Source organism: Quercus lobata, chromosome 5 (assembly GCF_001633185.2).
Source record: "Quercus lobata isolate SW786 chromosome 5, ValleyOak3.0 Primary Assembly, whole genome shotgun sequence".
NCBI classification, from domain to species: Eukaryota; Viridiplantae; Streptophyta; class Magnoliopsida; order Fagales; family Fagaceae; genus Quercus; species Quercus lobata.
In genome coordinates this window covers 55,053,925-55,069,656 of record NC_044908.1, presented here as the reverse complement: position 1 = coordinate 55,069,656, position 15,732 = coordinate 55,053,925, and the positions used below count along the sequence as shown (strand labels likewise).

At 39.1% G+C, this 15,732-nt stretch overlaps 1 protein-coding gene across 2 annotated transcripts; it reads left to right on the top strand.

The window, feature by feature from the left end:
• Positions 1–9,818: 9,818 nt before the first annotated feature.
• LOC115992723 lies at positions 9,819–13,894 on the top strand. Of its 2 annotated transcripts, XM_031116945.1 has the most exons (6): positions 9,819–9,978; positions 10,701–10,872; positions 11,256–11,951; positions 12,583–13,030; positions 13,162–13,243; positions 13,496–13,894. In XM_031116945.1, the coding sequence occupies exons 1-6, from the start codon at positions 9,949–9,951 to the stop codon at positions 13,700–13,702; spliced, it is 1,635 nt and encodes a 544-aa protein (XP_030972805.1). In that variant the 5' UTR covers positions 9,819–9,948; the 3' UTR covers positions 13,703–13,894. The 2 variants fall into 2 exon arrangements, with proteins under 2 accessions (XP_030972805.1, XP_030972806.1); XM_031116946.1 differs by lacking the exon at positions 13,496–13,894 and having other exon boundaries at positions 12,583–13,025; positions 13,162–13,244.
• Positions 13,895–15,732: the final 1,838 nt, after the last annotated feature.

Below are 15,732 nucleotides of genomic sequence, written 5' to 3'. Positions count from 1 at the left end.
CATAAATTAATTTGAAAATTGTATCCTACATCAACAAACCTAAGTTTTCTTTATATTTTTATGAACCCTAAACCAAGTTAGACAAAACCTAAAATAATATAGGAACCAAACTCTTGGTTCTCGTTGATTTGAGGAAGTTACAAACCAAGCTTAGATAATTCAGTCTTAAACTCAAGTTCAACTTGAACTTAACAATGATAAATAAAAAATAAAAAATAAAAATTGAAGAGTTTGAAATGCGAAGTATCAAAAAGAGTTGAGCTCATGGGAGCCACCAAAGTTGTTGTTTTGATGATTATATGATTCATCTTATATATCTTCATCAATATTGGTAAAAATAGGGCAAAAATTATGAATTAAGTTTGCAGCTTTCTTGAGCACTAAGGTATATTCAAGTTTAATTCATCTACATCATTGTTGAGTACAAGTTGAACTTGTGTTAATTTAAAACTGAAATTTCAATTTTTATTATGATTTTAAGTTCCTATTATTTTAGGTTTTGTGACTTTTGTCTAACTTGGTTTAGGGTTCACAAACGTATCAAGAAAACTAAGCTTTGTTCAAGCTAAATTAGACTTGAAATGCTCCTAAACAAAACAACTAATTTTAAAAAATAAACACAATTTTGACATTAATTTGAAATTATCGACATATATAGATTTTTATCTTTATTTTTTTGAGAATCTCTAGAGTCAAGGTTATAAATTCTCTCCATTTTGGATGAACTCGTCACAGCCACAAAAGTGATCACATTATCTTCATTTGTCTTTATTAAAGGATTATCCAAATTTTCTTAAATGACAAGTCCATTCAGTTAATTAAAGACCTTAGCTTAATCATGTGTAGGGCCTCCCTCTATATAAGTTAATGCCTTGTAATCTCATTTCCTATTCTCATGAAGGCTTTACATTTCGCCACAATTTAGGATTCTAGTACCTTTAACGTGCCTTACATGATTCTCTATCAAACTCTGTTTAAAGCAAATTCATCCATTCATGCAAACTTGCTTCGATAGGTCACACTCACACATGCTCTTGGCCCAAAGAAATTAAGTGCTTCTTTCTTACTAGCTTTTAGGGTTTTTTTTTTTTTTTTTTTGTTTTTTTTACCTAACATAATTAAGGGTCTTTTTTGCTCGGCTTAATAATTCTGTCTGGACTTGCAAGAAACTCTCTAATCCGAGATGAAAAACCTTCGAAGTAAAGACTTTATCTTACAAACTTGTAATGAGAGTTTGTGTCACAATCAGAAAAAGATCACTGATGCCACTGGATCAAATTGATTTAAGAAAGCAGGTAAAAGCCCAATCAGGGAGTATTCTGAGTACTGAGGAGTATGGAGGATGAGTAATGTAGCCTATTACATGAGCAAGTATAAAGAACTAGCATTCAAACCATTCAATGTATAATAAATTTCAACTCAAAAAATCACTCATATCAGTTTATGTAAACCCATGTAAGAAATAATAACAAAATATATAATATGATGTGAGGTGTTTTGAAAAATAAATATGTAAAATAGGGGGAAAAAAGTCCTTATATTAAAATAGATAAAACAAAATTTACACGACTTAATGTGAATGTTCTTAAAAGACTAGGAAAAAAAGAGATTTTGGCAATTGAAGAATTTTAAAAAAGAAAACTAGGGTTTGCAAAAAAAATGAAAAATTAGAGCATTTACATAAGTTCATGCAAAAATTCATATCTATTTTAACATAAAAACCTACATTTTCTATTTCACATAACCACTTTTAAAAACATTTACATTAAATTATTTATTTTACACTTCGTTTCATTAAAATTTATTTCTTTATAAAATTTTTCTTACTCTCTCAAATTATCTCTCTTTCTCTCTGTGTATATGAGTAAAGAAAGTATTAAAAAATATATTTACATGTGAACAATAAATATTTATATGGTTATTATAACAAAAATGTAAATTTACACAAGTTTAGCTTAACTACTATTGGTAATTTTTAAGGTTGGTCATGCAAAATCTTCTACTTATTATGCTATTATACATTGATTGATGTGAGTGTTCTTAAAAAATAATTTTACATTAAAACAAATAAAGTATAAAATACAATTTATTTTCACTATCACCAATTATGTACAATTTTTAGAAGCTTTTTTTTTTTAATATGATTATTGTAGGGCCGGGAAACTTATGATCCGGCCCACGCACTATCCGGGTTCAGGGCCCGTGCCGAGGAGGTAGTGTGCCGAGGGCGAGTGATCAAAGGCCGAGGGGTTAAGGGGAACAGCTGAGGACGACCCTGTCCTCGGCACTCCAGGGCTCTGATGAGAAGAGCAACGTCTTAGTGAAGGCCGCCCTCGAATAATCCCCTGAAGGGGATGTGAGTGGAATAGGGCCCACATGGGGGGGCGGTGCAAAATAGGTTCGAGGAAAATACGTCCCCTCCACATTAAATGCACTGGCCAATGTTCTGATCATATTAATGAGAGAAGACGCTTGGACGGTGTAACCTTGGTCCTCACGACTAAACAGAAAAGTAAGAGGGGACAGCTGATGGGACAGGTACAGGACTAAGTACCTGCCTGACCTACAAGTGGATGGCTAGGATCAACCAAGAAGAACTATATAATGTAAAAGTGAGTGTGCAAAGAGGGGGCTGGGAAAAATGGCCAAAAACCAGAGCCTCTCAGCTCGCCTCCAGGAGAAAGGCTCCTAAGGCGAAGACGACTTAACCATGTATGCATATCACGTAAACCCACCGTTTGGCGACCAAGACCTAGCCTTTCAAACCCACGCTCTATAAATGATGTTGTTTGGGCCTTTTTACGTGCGAACCCAACACCGTTACGGTCCGCCACGAATCGTGTCCTTACAATTGGCGTCGTCTGTGGGAAAGGCTTGTGTCTTGGCACTGGTGGTGGGTTGATACCATCCTTCACGTCATTTTCAGTAGTTGGATATAGCGTTTTAGAGTAAAGTCCCACTAGGGGCTACGTTTCTTCACTAGGGGCTGCGCTTCGTAGCGTCAATAGCACGGATGGTTCCAGGGGCTTAGCCGAGGGGCTGGTCCCTTTAAACCAAGATCCTACGCCATAGCCGAGGGGATAATTCCCCCAACTACATGAGAAAACTGAGTTTTTGACAGAACCAAGGCATTGCATGGTCCTCGGACTCATGCCTATGGGGAAACCAACTACTTGGATGAGAAAACTGAGTTTTGGACAGAACCAAGGCATTGCATGGTCCTCGGACTCAAGCCTATGGGGAAACCAACTACTTGGATGAGAAAACTGAGTTTTGGACAGAACCAAGGCATTGCATGGTCCTCCGACTCAAGCCTATGGGGAAACCAACTACTTGGATGAGAAAACTGAGTTTTGGACAGAACCAAGGCATTGCATGGTCCTCGGACTCAAGCCTATGGGGAAACCAACTACTTGGATGAGAAAACTGAGTTTTGGACAGAATCAAGGCATTGCATGGTCCTCGAACTCAAGCCTATGGGGAAACCAACTACTTGGATGAGAAAACTGAGTTTTGGACAGAACTAAGGCATTGCATGGTCCTCGGACTCAAGCCTATGGGGAAACCAACTACTTGGATGAGAAAACTGAGTTTTGGATAGAATCAAGGTATTGCATGGTCCTCGGACTCAAGTCTATGGGGAAACCAACTACTTGGATGAGAAAACTGAGTTTTGGACAGAACCAAGGCATTGCATAGTCCTCGGACTCAAGCCTATGGGGAAACCAACTACTTGGATGAAAAAACTGAGTTTTGGACAGAACCAAGGCATTGCTTGGTCCTCGGACTCAAGCCTATGGGGAAACCAACTACTTGGATGAAAAAACTGAGTTTTGGACAGAACCAATGTATTGTATGGTCCTCGGATCATGCAATATTTATACATGGGGAAAACAACCACTTTCAGGGAACCTGGGCACTAAGCAGGACTTAGTAGCTACACATGATATCTAAAATGATACCTATATCTTAGTTGAATGAGGGTTAGAAATGAGTCTAAAGGCTCTCCGAGTGCAAATAAGCTAGGGTTTTGAAGCATGATGTTAAATGTATCGCATGCACAAATATTCGTACATGTTAAGATGAATTAGTGCAGGATTCATAAACAATATTAAGTATCAGCGAGGAAAATTATCAGGTAACCAGAAGGAAAAATGAATGAAAGGATTTCATATATACATGTTCAAACGGTTTCAAATTATCAACAGATTAGAAAGTTTTCAAAATAAAAAGAAGCAAGTTGATCGTTAAACTCAAAATAAATACAAAAGCCTAGCCAAGATTTCTACTTTTTTAGTTTTGCGTCGGCCACGTCCTAGGAAGAAGGAACAGGATCAGCTTCGACGCCCTGGAGGGTAGTCCCTTCTGGGGAAGGCGGAACAGGGTCAGCGTTGGTACTTTGGGGAACCACAGTAAGGGGAACTGCCTGCGGCGGCTGGGCAAGTGTGGCTGGCTCCTCAGTACTAGACACCTGAATGCCAACCACGGGCTCAGTAACCTCTCTAGGTGCCTCAGGATCCATATGCCGAGATATTTCTATCACATCCTGAAATTCTCCCTCTTTGAGCAACTGGCCAAAAGAACCGCTAACCTGTAGATCTTCCGACGGGGTGACCCCTTCCTCAGGTTGGACATCCATAGTCACGGAACTGGTAGAAATGGCCTCGCGAATGGCAGTAGGGTAGAATATATTCTCCGCCTTCCACAAATCAGATGAAACATCTACCCCAGCTCGCTTCAATGCCTCTTCCCAAACCTGGGAGCAATAAAACCTGCACACTCCAGGAATCTGGGCTTTAAGGATGGCTTGGGTTTCGGTCACTCCGGCATTATAACCATCATCCTCGGCAGTTTCCTTGGCAATCTCTGCCTCGTTTCTGGCAAACTCGGCTTCCTTCTTAGCCCTTTCGGCTTCATCACGGGCGTATTCCACCACCCCTTTGTCATGCACGGCCGCGGCCAGTTGCTTATTTAAACCCTCGATCAGATCTTTGGCTATTCGCAATTGATCCTCGGCTTCAAGTACGCGCTTTGTTTGGTCCTCGGCCTGTTTTTGGGCACTAGCTAGGCCCGCCGAGACGTTATCCCTCTCACGGATAGTTATTGTTAAGTCAGCCTTGACTTTGGCAAGTTCATCCTCAGAGGCTTCGAGAGTCTTCGAGGCCATTATGTGCTTCTTGCGTTCGTTCTCGGCCACCTTACTCCTGTTATTCACCTCTTCCTCCATTCTATAGGTTGCTTGGAGAGTCTGGCAAGGGAGATGAGCGTGTAGTTAGTGACAAACCGGTGGCAAGAGTTAATAAGGTTTTAGGTTTCGAGAAATCTTACTATGCCCAAATACCTCTTAGTACTGAGGAAGACCTCCTGCATCCTCATTTTTCTCAGTTCATCCATGTCATTAGGGAGTAACATGGTTCTCCCTAACGCGTCTGCCACGTAGCCACCCTCGCCATCTCCAAGGTCCCTCAGGGATGCCGTTTCCAGTAGTGGACCCCCGTGAAGTATTGGGGCAGGAAGCCAGGCACTCGGCAGGGACTGGGCCTCTATCCCCTTTCCCTTGCCTTGTGTGGATTAGGCTTCAGCTTCTTTGTCCTTGCTCTGGTGTCCAATCTTCAGTTGTTTAATACGCGGTGCCTCCTCCTTCTCCTTGGAAGGTTGGGATTTTTCCCCCGTCCATGACTCCCTTACCCTTGGGACTCATCTTTCTTTTTGGGTCAGTGCTTTCAGGTCGAGGAGGCCGACCTGGTTGGGAGAAAGCAGGAAGTGCGGGGTGGGGGGATTGTGGCTGTGACTTGGTGGAAGATGACCTAGTCTGGATAGTCAGAGGCCGAGGTGGTGGGGAAGGAGCATTGGGTTGTGGCGTTCCCTGCATATCCTTCCCAGGTTGGTCCTTAAGGAGTTCGAGAGGGGGGTTCAGGGGCATTCTCTTGACTCCCATCTCGGCTTGAGAAGAGGTGCCTACTGACGACAATTCCGCCTCGGACAAGGCTGGGTCACCTAGGTCACCAGAAGGATCCTCGGATTGGAGGGCTAGGTCAAATACCCCAAAACCTTCCTCGGGCCGATCTGGCTCGCCTTTGTCCTCTGCTACTTGATAAGACGAGGAGGGGCCCACCTGTGGGGTGTTCTCAGGGACAACTGGTTCCTGGGAGATTAAAAATCTCGTCTCAACCACGGTAATTTTTGGAAGCCAAGGGCGGCTGGCGCTGATCACGTGCCTTGCGTCCGCAAATGACTTCTGAACAGGGGGGTACCCTAATATCTTGTGAGCAGCTCGGACTTGACCATTTCTGTCATTTACAAAAACTGCTGCTTGCAAAACGGTCTCCAAGTCCGCCCGGTTAACTAAGTGAAAATGCCGTGTGTAGGCGTGTAGATCTACAAAAAGACAAACACGTACGCATGGTTAGTTACCGAACAAACATTAGATTAGAATGGTGTAAAGGGTTATCCCCCTTCCATTCCCAGTACCCCACCTGGTTTTCCTTCTACTATGGGGCACGGGTTGCCATCGTGCCATTCCCCAGAGACGATAAGGAAATCCTTATTCAGTCCCTTGTTGGAGTCAGGGAGGCATTGGATTAACCGAACCCTTTCGTCCCTCGACTTCATGTAGTAGGTTTTCCCCTTCAATTTTTGGAGGTTATAGCACCAGTTCACGTCATGATGGGTCAGTCTTAACCCCATCTTCTCATTTAAGGCGTCCACGCAACCCAGAATCCTAAAAACGTTGTCGGCGCACTGGGTGGGGGCTAAACGGAAGTGCCTAAGGTAACCCCTCGTCACTGGCCCCATAGGAATTCTCATACCTCCCTCTACAAAGGCAAGGACGGGAATTACTACCGCGCCCGTTTCCCTCTTGTAGTGCCATTCCCCCATCTTACAGTGCTTCAGACTTACGTTGGGGGGAATCCTATAATCAACGATGAACTTATTCATCGCCTCTTCAGTATCGACTAATTTCCTCAGTCTCAATTTAGTCATCTTTGTGATTTACTAAACAAACCCAACCCGCGACGGGAAAGAAAAGGGAGCCAAAAAGAAATAAACCCAGAAAAGAAAAAGCACGAGTTAATGGAGGTAGGGAACTTACACAAAAGAAGAAAGACGCTTCGGATAGGCTTTTTGTGCTGGAGATAGACTTGAATTTGGACGAAAATCCAGGTGAACCCAGAATATACGCGCTAGAGCTCTTAAGTGCAAAACTGAAGAGACAGATCCTTTCCAAAAAATCTCTTATACTTTTTAGGGTAACTGCACAAGTTTTCCCGCCCATAAAGACTAAGGGATCACGACCGTTCGATCTTCATCATACCGTTGAACGTGGGAAACACAAAACCGCCCGCATTTAATGAGGCCACGTTTCGCCTTCCAAGGGCTCTAGGAACGTATCTAGGGCAGATAAAAAGTCTCGGGAACCGATAGGTGACAAGAATGGGCAGACATTAGCAGATATGTGATGTCATCAAAACCCCTCTATCCGTCCGAGGAGTCGGATAGCAGGATTTTGAGGGGTTATTGTAGGGCCGGGAAACTTATGATCCGGCCCACGCACTATCCGGGCTCAGGGCCCGTGCCGAGGAGGTAGTGTGCTGAGGACGAGTGATCAAAGGCCGAGGGGTTAAGGGGAACAGCTGAGGACGACCCTGTCCTCGGCACTCCAGGGCTCTGATGAGAAGAGCAACGTCTTAGTGAAAGCCGCCCCCGAATAATCCCCTGAAGGGGATGTGAGTGGAATAAGGCCCACATGGGGGGGGCGGTGCAAAATAGGTTCGAGGAAAATACGTCCCCTCCACATTAAATGCACTGGCCAATGTTCTGATCATATTAATGAGAGAAGACGCTTGGACGGTATAACCTTGGTCCTCACGACTAAACAGAAAAGTAAGAGGGGACAGCTGATGGGACAGGTACAGGACTAAGTACCTGCCTGACCTACAAGTGGATGGTTAGGATCAACCAAAAAGGACTATATAATGTAAAAGTGAGTGTGCAAAGAGGGGGCTGGGAAAAATGGCCAAAAACCAAAGCCTCCCAGCCCGCCTCCAGGAGAAAGGCTCCTAAGGTGAAGACGACTTAACCATGTATGCATATCACGTAAACCCACCGTTTGGCGACCAAGGCCTAGCCTTTCAAACCCACGCTCTATAAATTATGTTGTTTGGGCCTTTTTACGTGCGAACCCAACACCGTTACGGTCCGCCACGAACCGTGTCCTTACAATTATAATTTTACCTATTTTAATTTTTAATCAAAGCAATCCACTAAAATCAAGTTACTCGAAATGGAACATATATATATATATATATATATATTTTTTTTTTTCTCAAAAAAAAAAAAAAAGAGAGTGAAACCTATATATGAATGTAAAAGAGGTAGTAATAAATTATTCATGGTGGGCGGCATAAAATTTGGCCTATTTAAGTTGAGGCCAGTCCACGAGAGAAAGTAAGACTTACTCAAAGTACCAGATGACAAAATCTAGCGACGAAATTTGACTAAAAATCAAATATAGAAAACAATAAATGTGATTTTCATGGAGAATATTTTGCCACTAAAATAATGAGAAACTTATGTAGTTCAAACTTCTTAAGGTGGGACTGGGGACTCGGACTACTTACCCAAAAGAAAAACAGGTTAGGTGGGGACTGCTAAAAAGCAAATAGTCAAATAATATCCTCATTGATAGTGAAAGTAAAGTAATATGTGATAATTAAAGGAAATATAGGACTACCTCAACAAAAGAAGAAAAAAAAAAAGAAATATAAGACTACTCATTTTGATTAACTTGATTGATTGATTAGTCTAGTCTTATCACACATTAATGATTTAATTTAATTTTTATTTTTATTTTTATTTTTGGTATTTTATATGGTGGAGAATGGAGATGTAATTTTTGTGATTGATTGGTTATGATGACCCATTTACTGTGATCAGTTACCATAAAGAGGAAAGTAAAATTCTACTTTTCATCATTGCCACTGTTGAGCACACCGTTCTCAATCATTTCCACGTTTGCCTTTGTCTTCTTTCCAAAAGCAAAAATACATTTATCCCCATAAAAATAAAAATAAATATTAACGAATGCCTTATAAATAAAAAAAAATAATTATATTTTAATAATTAGTGTCAAAAAATTTTTTAAATAAATTTTTAATCATTATCTTAAAGGTACATGTTAGTATAATCTTAATAATAATAATAATAATAATATAAGATGCTTTAGTAGAAATTAAGGACCTTTTTAGCATGTGTGTTTAAACAATAGTTTTTTATTTTTTAAAAAATACATGTGGATAAAAAAATGTATGAAAATATATATAATGTTGTTAAAAAAAAAATAAAAACATGTATTTAAATACATGTACCAAACATGCCTTAAATGTTTTTAAATAATATCAATTATACGTGTGTGTTATATCCATGTTGATTCAATCAAAGCTCTAATAACAGACATAATATTATTCATTATCGTCACGCAGCTTATGGCAGGCGATAAGTCCATACAAAAACACGAAAAACACAAGGAGTTTAAAAACTCGGCAATTCCTCGGATGGTTTGGGTTGTTTGGGTGGGAAATGTGGTAAGAGTAACACGCCGACCACCAGTTTTTAAAGGTCGGCGAGTAGTTCCAAATCTAGTACCCCCAATAAGATCTTGCCACGTCACATGGAACACACTAAGGTGGACCCAGGTGCTGACGTGGCGAGATCACAGTAAGGGGGTACAGAAAGTTCTACGCTGAAGACGAGGCCCACTGGATCAAACACACAAACGTTTGTCAGTGAAGACTACAAAAACAGTCAAAAATAAAAATAAAAAACACAAACACACAGACTGAACACAAAGTAGCAAACGTTGTCTTCACCACCCCACTCTCTCTGCAAGAAAATCTCTATCTTCTTGCTTTGCTAAATTCGAGAGAGAGAGTGAGAGAGAGAGATCTAATGGAGTACGAGAGGATACACAAAGTTCAGGTTCGGCTTGTTCTTGCAACTCTAGTCTGAAAGAAAATATCAAGCACCCATGTGTTATTTTTCTGTCCTTCTGAAATTCTGAACTTCTTTTTCATGTTAAAAGTGCTTTTGTTCTTGTGGGTTGTGAAAAAGTATTGGTTTTTTCTTTTTCTTTTTCTTTTCTCTTTCTTTTTCATTGTTCTGTAGACTGTAATGGGGTGTGGAATGGAAATGGTTGAATGTGGGCATTAAACGTGACAGAATTGCACTTGATTTAGTCCTTAAAAGGTTTTGAACAATGTGAGAATTATAATTAGTTTATGTTTTTTATCAGTTTAGAGTGTCTGTGTGGATGGATAGCAGAATTTTCTCAATGATGACTTCGTGGAATTTGGTTCTGTACAAATGATTTCTACATAAATTTGGCCTTTTTTGTTTAATTTTTCTAAGTCTTTTGTGAATGACATAGTTTATCTTGTCATGATTTTTCTTTTATATATATATATATATTAATTTTTTTTAACTGATTTTTGCTTTTATATTTGGTTGGCAAACTATTACTCTGCTCTATCACAGAAGTAAGCCTCAAGAATACAAATTTAGTATTTGAAATGGACAGAAATGAAATGACTTAAGATGGTTTAAGTAATTATTGGGTTTGCTTTGTTAAAAGCTTTGGCTTTGGAACTTTCTAAATGAGCTGTAGATTGACAGTTTATAGTGTTTTGGTTTCTTAATTGCAGACTGGTATAATTTCTCCAAGTAAACTGAGGATGAAGCTCATAGGGCCTCACCATCTTAGAAAGAAGGATGGATCAAACAGTAACTCTTCCAGAACTTCTCCTTCCAAGCTTGAGGATCATGATTTTGCGAACAGCTTGCTAGCCTCCAAAAATGGAGATTTTGATGAAGAAGGTCAGAAACTTTCATAATCTTTCCTCTCTTTTTTTCCCAGTCAATAAACCAGATATAGAGGCCTTTGTGTAATGGCAAGTGCTTTCAACCTAAACTGATATGTGGCAAGTTCGATTTTAGGAATCAGCCTCTCCAAAAACAATTGAGGGTAAGGCTGCTTACCAATCACCTCTCCCAGACCCCATAGAACTGGGAGCTTTGTGCATTTGGTTCAAGTTAATAAGCCAGATATACTATGTTTTGCATTAGAACACTGACAACAAATTAACTCGGGTTGGTTTAGTAGTGGTTAATTGTTGATTATGGATAGGTTTTGTAGCAATGAATGAAACATGTGTATTGAACTTTTGTACTGACTTAGATATGCATATGTGCCTTTCCAGTTACATCTGCCAACTTAGAAGTTCTTTCCATAAAGTTATCAAGTGAGGCAGTCTTGAACTCCACACAAGGTGGCCAGACTTGTTGCCAACCAAAAGAGTCATTGCCAAGGGAAAACGGTGACGTTGGTCGTGTTAAAGTGCAGCAGTATCCAAAGTGTGAAAATGGTAATTCAAGCGCAGTGCACCCTGTGAGAAACATAATAGATGAGGAAAATCTTGATTATGATAGCAATGCTAGTTCTTCCAGTTTTGAGTTTCATAAAGGGGAGAGATCAGTACACAATCCCATTACAAGATCATTTTCAAGACAAATGCCATCTAAGTGGAATGATGCAGAAAAATGGATAATGAATAGGCAAAATGTACAAGCCCATTATTCTAAAAAGAATTGCTTACAAAACCAACCAAATAGGTTGCCAGTGTCAAATATGGTAAGGATTGCTCCGGAGTCTGCTAATTATGATCATAAGTTAACAGTTAGCAGAACAGCAGACACAAAGAGGGTTGATTTCTGTCAACCTGCGTCACAGATGGGACTCGATAAGTTCTCTTTTGTTCCCTCAGGGAGTCACTCCAATTCGGGTCAAGCATATGGGGGAAATGCAGTAACTGATCCATGTCCTCAGAATGAGGATTTGAAGGAAATTGGTCACAGTGATTTACCCTTCACAAAAAGTTCAACGGGAGATACAACAGGTACGTACAAGCCTTCATTGTGCTTATGTTAAATGATAGGTTCAGAATTTAGAAACTGATCAAGGTGATGATGTGTTTTTGACAAATGCCATGCAAAAGCATTTATATTCTATGAATGGATTTGCTCTTAGTATATGGCTATATGCAGGACAGAGCTACATCTCTGCGCTAAAATCATACACTGATCATTTTCATGTGTGCAAAACAATTGGGTTGGTCATACTTTATGTAACATTCAAACAGCTAAATGATTATTTATATGAAAAAGGCTATAAATGATTTGATTGGCGAAAAGCTTAGCAATCTAGGTCTGTTGCAAACAATTATGGCAATGAGGACCAACCATGTAGGTTTGATCTGGTCTTATTGATTTGTTGGTTCAATACTAGGCCCTATTTATTTATCTTAAATTAGATATCAGACTTCAAAGTGGTGATAATATATATATGTGCACTCCCTTCACATTCTTTTATCCCTAGTTGACATTTATGGATGAGTTAAATAATGTTGTCTATTCCTCAATTATATGGTTATAGACTATCGATAAATGTCTATGGAAATGGCTTCATGGATCCCTGGCAATTATTTATTAGTGTGCAAAATTTGATGATGTCTTGATCTAATTATGCAGGAATTCCTGCCATAAGATCAGTCTCAATGAGAGACATGGGAACAGAAATGACCCCTGCCACAAGTCAAGAGCCTTCAAGGACTGCTACTCCGGTTGGGGCAACAACTCCACTTCGCAGCCCAACTTCCTCAATTCCATCTACTCCCCGAGGAGGTGCACCTGCTCCAACACCTAAGGAGCACAGCACTGACAAGGAATCACAGAATCCAACAGAAAGAACCAAAAAAGAATTGTCAGAAGAAGAATTGAAGCTCAAGACAAGGAGAGAAATTGTAGCCCTGGGTGTCCAACTAGGTAAGATGAACATTGCTGCATGGGCAAGTAAGGATGAGCAAGAAAAGAATAGGCCTTGTAATGAAAGTATTGATATGGAGGAGCTTGAGCGTATTGAAAATGAGAAACGTGCAGCTGCATGGGAAGATGCTGAAAAATCGAAACATATGGCAAGGTTTCTTCTACAGCCCCAAATACCTTTCAATAGCAAAACATTTTTTTTTAGCCATGTATATGTTCTGCTGTACGCTTATCTCAATTCATTCTACCATCATAATCTGATAAGAGGATGTTAAATTTGCTCAGATATAAGCGTGAGGAAATCAAAATCCAGGCATGGGAAAGTCAGCAGAGGGCAAAACTAGAAGCAGAGATGCGAAGAATAGAGGTATTTAATTTTTTGAGTGAAGTAGAATTTGTGTTGTTGTCAAACATGAGACAGATTTGATCCATTCGTTGCTTATATTTCATTATTACAAAACCACATAAGACACCCTTGACAGACAGAATTCTAGACTCTCCACCATAGAGAGGATGGCAGTACCAATCAACTGCAAATGCCATGTTATTCGTCGTTCACTTGGAATAATAATCTTTCTACATGCTTGTTAGACTCTGAATACACTTTGGCATTTTTCAGGCCCAAGTTGAACAATTGAGAGTCCAAGCTCAAGCGAAGATGGTGAAGAAGATTGCAATGACAAGGCAAAGATCAGAAGAAAAACGTGCTGCAGCTGAAGCCAGAAGAAACCGTGATGCAGAAAGGACTGCAGCCCAAACAGAATATATTCGTCAAACCGGGCAAATGCCATCTAGGCATTACATCTGTTGTGGTTGGCTGTCATAAACAATAAATTACAGATAAAAGGAAAGGCTTCGTATGGTAGCTTTTGCCGAAGTAGTCTTCCTCTTGTAGTCTGTTTGGAAATGAATTCTTGACCTGGAGAGTGTTGTCCTGCTTGTTTATCAATCCTGTAACTAAGCAACCTCAGTGTTTTAAGTTGTTACATGAAGGAAATTTGCAATTTATGCGTTAAAATTTGGTCATGGAATCGTTCATAGTTATTTTATGTTAGGAGCTCTTAAATTCAACAAGCAACCAAGGAAAAAAAAAATCACATATAGCACGCCAAATAGAAAATTTGCAGAAGACTACATAAATGCCTTTTGATTGAAGATGGTGAAGATCGAGGAATGCATCTACTTTGACAATCATATTTTACTCACTCCCATGCCACAATATGATGGTTAGATTATTAAATGACAAAGGGCTCTGCTGCTGCTCTTGCATCTCATAATGAGTTAAGGTGTGGTTGTCAGAGGTCAGTCAAACATATGGTGCTTGCAGGGTCAAGAATTTGAATATTCCAGAAATTGGTACAGGGTATTCGTCATCAAATCAGCATCCAAAGAAGAAGCATCCAATTTAATTTAAAATAATGGAACACCAATTTACTTTTCAAATGGTACAAGCATGTACAATTACTCTGCTGTTGTCATATTCATACTATGCCCATGATTTTCACGCCAAGAACCACCCTTTTTATATCTACTCAAAGGTAATCTAAAAAGTCAAGATGCACTAAGACATGAATTTAAAAACTGCTTATATTAGCCCTGCACAAACTTGTTCTCTAAACAGAATAAAACCAAAAGAGTTGCAACTAAAGGATACAATTTTTTTATTTATTATTATTATATATAATTCGATGGTTATAACAATAGGAGAGAGAGAGAATTCGAACACCAATTCTTCTTATAAAGAGTAGGTAATATCACTGAATTACAAGATTCTTGATTAACAACTACAATGGCGCTGTTAATCCCTAATAAAATTGTTGAACACCTTGACTTAAAAATCACAAGAATTTGAGTTCAACAAAAATAAGAGTAATGCTACATTTACAACAATTTTACAACAAATCTTATGTAGTAAGTAGTTACTATTTTATTTTGAGCCCAACATTGATATCACATTTAAACTTACCAATAATAGCTTGTCGTATAAGATTTACTGCAAATTTTGTGGACATAGCATTATTCCAAAAATAATTTTGGCCCCTAAACATAATCCTTAACCCCTTAAACCCCCCACCCCTCCCCCAAAAAAAAAAAGCTTAATAACAACAATAAAAATTAGCCAACAAAAATCCAAATAAAAATAACTTGTCGTATAAGATTTGTTGTGAAAATATTGTGGACGTAGCATTATTCCAAAAATAATTTTTGCCTCTTAACATAATCCTTAACCCTTAAACACTACCCCCCCCCCCCCCCAAAAAAAAAAAGCTTAATAACAACAATAAAAATTAGCCAAAAAAATCCAAATAAAAAGAAGACTAAACCAAACGACAAGTGAACAAATTATTCAACAAAAAGCCTATTCGAAAACAAAAAATAAAAAATAAAAATCCTTAATCTATTAAAATTTGTAACTCATTCAACACATTACATAAAAATAATCTATAATTTCATTTTTCATTTTCATTAAAAAAAAAAAAAGTACCAAGAAAAATATTGTGGTTGTGAATTCTCTCTAGTGACCACCTTAAAAAAAATTTCTAGAGCGGCCACCAATAGCTACATATATAATGCTGTTTTGGGACCTTAATGAAGCAGCCAAAACGAAAAGAAAGCAAAGGAACGAAGAGGCTTTACATTTCTTTTCTGTGGTCTTACTAAAAAACAAATATACCAGGCATAAAAACTTCTAATTCTTAGACCATGTAGACTTGTAGTAATATCTTAACTAATGTGTTTTCAACAAGCCTACTGTGAGATTATACATGTCCTTGGATGCAATTTTGCCTGGACTTGCTAAATCGTATGATAACTAAATCTAGTACCCTTGCTAAACAGCCCTAGATTTAATGATTA